Raw genomic sequence first — 3,798 nt, 5'->3', positions numbered from 1 at the left:
AACCTGAATTCGAAAAAAACGTTTTAAAAATTTGGATTGTAATATTAACCATATGGGGAAACCAAAATATTTTCATCTATAACTTTTAAAATAGTCTAGCTAACGATATGGGAGTTTCATATGCACATGGAATAGTAGTTGCAGAAAACGATAGCATATATAACTCAATTCTTTCTTAAGTCGACTTAGGCGGTTATTGCTTACGACCACAGATGTACAAACATATACTCTGAAAGTAGGGTATAAAAAAGATGCCTGTGTCTGGCCGTTTTTTCGTAATTAATTCGTTAAATAGTTTTTTTACGTTACCCAACAAACAGGAAGCTCCGAGTCATTTGCTATTGTTTTGAAAAAAAAAAAATATGCGACATTAAGTAACACAAAACGTTTTTTATAATGGATTTCCAATGACAATGCCATTAGCATTCCCATGTATTTTTATTTCATTGCATAGTTATTAACTATAATATAAGAGTAAAAACAAAACATATACATACATATGAATACACATACATACATACAAATATACTTAAGTGTATGTATGTGCATACATGTATGTTGATAATTAATATACATATATGCATATGTATGTATGTATAGCATATGCTAAAATATTTAATTACTGGCCCAGTGTTGGCAACACAGTAATCTCGTGTACTTGCACGTGTGGCGGTGTTGAAAGAGTGAACAATATACAGCTGGAAACATCTTCTGATCTCAGAATTGGAAGTCCAGCGTTTTTGAATTGATCCGGAACGATTTCTGTATCTGTTAAACCGGGGCTAACGCTCTGAAATTATAAATAATCAATTAAAATATGACGATGCTTTCATGCACAAATATATGCCTACATATAAAAACTGTATGCGAATACATATGTACATTACCAGCAAAAAACAAGTTCGCCGCACAGTGGTCGGAGAAGCCATGTTTTACGCGAAAAAATAGAAGGGCTGTTACAACTATAATAAAACCACAGGATCGTAGTATTGTTGTAATGCTAAATCCGAATAAGCCATAAAATTTTAAGTTTGACGGTTGGCAGCTGTCAAATCAACTGCCAATTTCTCTAAAATTAAGAAAATCTTTTTGAAAATACCACTGATTACGTTTTTTGACATACTGATCAAATAGAAACCCTGACAGTTGACAGCTGTCAAATGAACTGTGATTTTTTCTAAAAATAAAACAGTATTTTTCAAAATGCAATACACCACTGAATAGTGTTTTAGACATGCTAATCGCGAATTGTGTGTCACAATTAAAACGTTAAGAATTTATGACTGTCGAAGAGGCTGTCAAATTTTTTAGGACTAAGAAAAATTGCCCACGAATTAAACGTACTTATTATGTTTTAAGACTCACTGGTCTCGAGTTATGTATCACATTTAAACTTTTTCGTTTGACAACTGTCAAATCAACTGTCATTTTGATTTGAATAACACAAAATGTTTGTTTAGCAAAATTTTATATATTATATACATATATACGAGGAAACATACCTAAAATGAATTTATAATCAAATTTCGAAATAATAACAGTAATTACTTAGGGATAGTTGGGGCCGTCTGCTATTTGTTCAGCCCAAACAATTTGATCTAGGCCCTAACAGGGTTTTTTTAAGATTTTTTTTACTTTATATGAAACTCTTCATTTCCAAAACTTCAGTTTTCTCATTTTTGAATAAAGTTCTTCAGGTTTGAATTCTTACAAATTTCGGACGCTATCTTGGATGCTATATTGGACTTTGCATTTTGAATTTTCTAAAACTAGTTTGTAATTTGTAATAAGCGTACTCAAGAACTCTTAAATACCAAATTTCATGAAAATTAAGTAATTTTTTTAATTCTTAGAAGCCATATTGGACTCGTTTTTGGATTTTTGAAAATTTACTTATAAATGATATGATGCCAAATGTAGAATAAATTACATTAATTTTTAGTACACTTTATGTTATTTGGAAAAACTGCTAAAGTCGGTCTAGTGAAATAAATATGGCCGCCACTCCTTTTGGCGCGAGTATGCGCGGCTTTTCTTTTCGTAGATGCTTAATGTGACCTTTGCATTAGTTTTTAGTAAAGGAATGAAGATTCTACTCGGCCCTACAAATTATTTATATCTTTTTGAAGAAAATATTTCTTGAAAAATAAGCCGTGTTATTAAGGTGTTGATAATTTAGCTACCAAGATTTATGATGTAATATTTCATATGTGATCATTATTTTCCGTGTTTAAGAAGTAAGTCCAAACCATAAATTACAGTTATAATTGAAAGTTTCCATAAAAAAATTTTTAAGAAATTTATCAACTCATAACTGTTAGAACGTGTCACGATAGAATCCGTTGAATTAAACGGATTCACCGGCTTTCTCAGCAGTTATTATTGAAAGCACTAATCTGTTTTGAGTTTGTTAGACATTTCTTACAGTTGTAATGTATGCCTTTCTCGCGTAAATCATGGTTTCCCCGACCACTGTGCGCCGTGCACCTTCGAATCTTAAGAATTTTTGAAAGGCAATGTTGAGAAACATGTTATTTCTTTTTGGCCGAACGTATCGGCATTTACAGTCGGATCTTAAAGTACGATATATCGATGCACGATTGATATCGATGTACTTGTGTTGAGGTGGTAGAGTCTAATGTACCTACGTATGTGTGAATGTACATAAGTATATATGCTTGACCAGAATTATCTTATCAACTTTGCAAAGCGTACATATATATGATATATGATGTATTGAATAATATACAAATACCAATTTGCAAGTCATCACTAAAAATTGAACAGTTGGTCATGTTTGTTGCCGTTTTAATACTCACAGTTATTTTGATTTTTGTTTCCAATCCTCTAAACTCTTGCCGATATATCTCAGTAATAGCAGTTAGTGCATACTTAGTCGGCGCATACACATTCATGATTGGCGCAGCATCACCCGAAAAATTCGGCACCGAGTGACCCAAAACGCTATTGACGATCACCACATGTCCATCAAAATTGCGTTCTTTCATTGATTTGAAAGCGCGTTGCGTACAATATACCACACCCATTATATTAGTTTGTACAACTTGTTGCATTACTGCAGGATCCAAGTTAACGGCTTGACCCACTTTAAACATGCCGGCATTATTCACCAATATATCAACGCCACCCAATTCTTTGATGATCCAATCGAACGCCTTATCCACCGATTCTTGTGATGAAACATCGCAAACGAAAGGATGGAAACGTTTTTGTTGTTCAGCTGGCAATTCAGCTTTATATTCTTCCATCAGCTGCAGTCGGCGGGCAAGTCCCACCACAACAAGATTAGCTTTAAGTAAATCTTTGACTGTGGCAGCGCCAATGCCTGAACTAGCACCAGTAACTACAGCGACACGACCTTGCCAGCGTTCCATTATGATTTCACTTGAGTTGGTGAGGAGGGTCGCAGAAAAGTTTAACACAGTACTTACGCTTTTAATCGAAAGTGCAATACTGAAAGAACTTTGTGATCTTTGATGACTTATGGCTTACAGCTAAATACATACATATGTATATGTACATATATTTATCTAGTAATTTAAAGTGGTTCTTCTAGATTCCTATACTGATACATACATACATATTAATGTACCTTGGAATAGAGAATCGTGGGCAAGGCGTGAACGTTTAAGAGAACACCTTTGAATCTTTTATGAGAAGCGTGGTGAATAAATTATTTAGAAAATGCCGGAGCTAGTATAAGAGAAACTTAAAGCTCAGTTAGTCAACGACGTAGCGTAAATGTAGGTTGACGTACGTAGCAGCATATAAAATTTA

General features: G+C 33.6%; 1 protein-coding gene across 1 annotated transcript; it reads right to left on the bottom strand.

Annotated features, from left to right (window-relative positions):
• Window positions 1–393: 393 nt before the first annotated feature.
• On the bottom strand, window positions 394–3,461 carry LOC108379912 (farnesol dehydrogenase-like). The gene is made up of 2 exons (XM_017636276.1): window positions 2,820–3,461; window positions 394–790 (listed from the first exon to the last, which is right to left on the bottom strand). The coding sequence occupies exons 1-2, from the start codon at window positions 3,393–3,395 to the stop codon at window positions 620–622; spliced, it is 747 nt and encodes a 248-aa protein (XP_017491765.1). The 5' UTR covers window positions 3,396–3,461; the 3' UTR covers window positions 394–619.
• Window positions 3,462–3,798: the final 337 nt, after the last annotated feature.

The sequence above is a fragment of the Rhagoletis zephyria genome, unplaced genomic scaffold, assembly GCF_001687245.7.
Source record: "Rhagoletis zephyria isolate East Lansing unplaced genomic scaffold, Rhagoletis_zephyria_1.1 Rzeph_scaffold_17663, whole genome shotgun sequence".
In the NCBI taxonomy this organism is placed as follows: domain Eukaryota; kingdom Metazoa; phylum Arthropoda; class Insecta; order Diptera; family Tephritidae; genus Rhagoletis; species Rhagoletis zephyria.
Note: the sequence above shows the minus strand (reverse complement) of the source record. Positions and strands in the feature narration are given on the sequence as shown.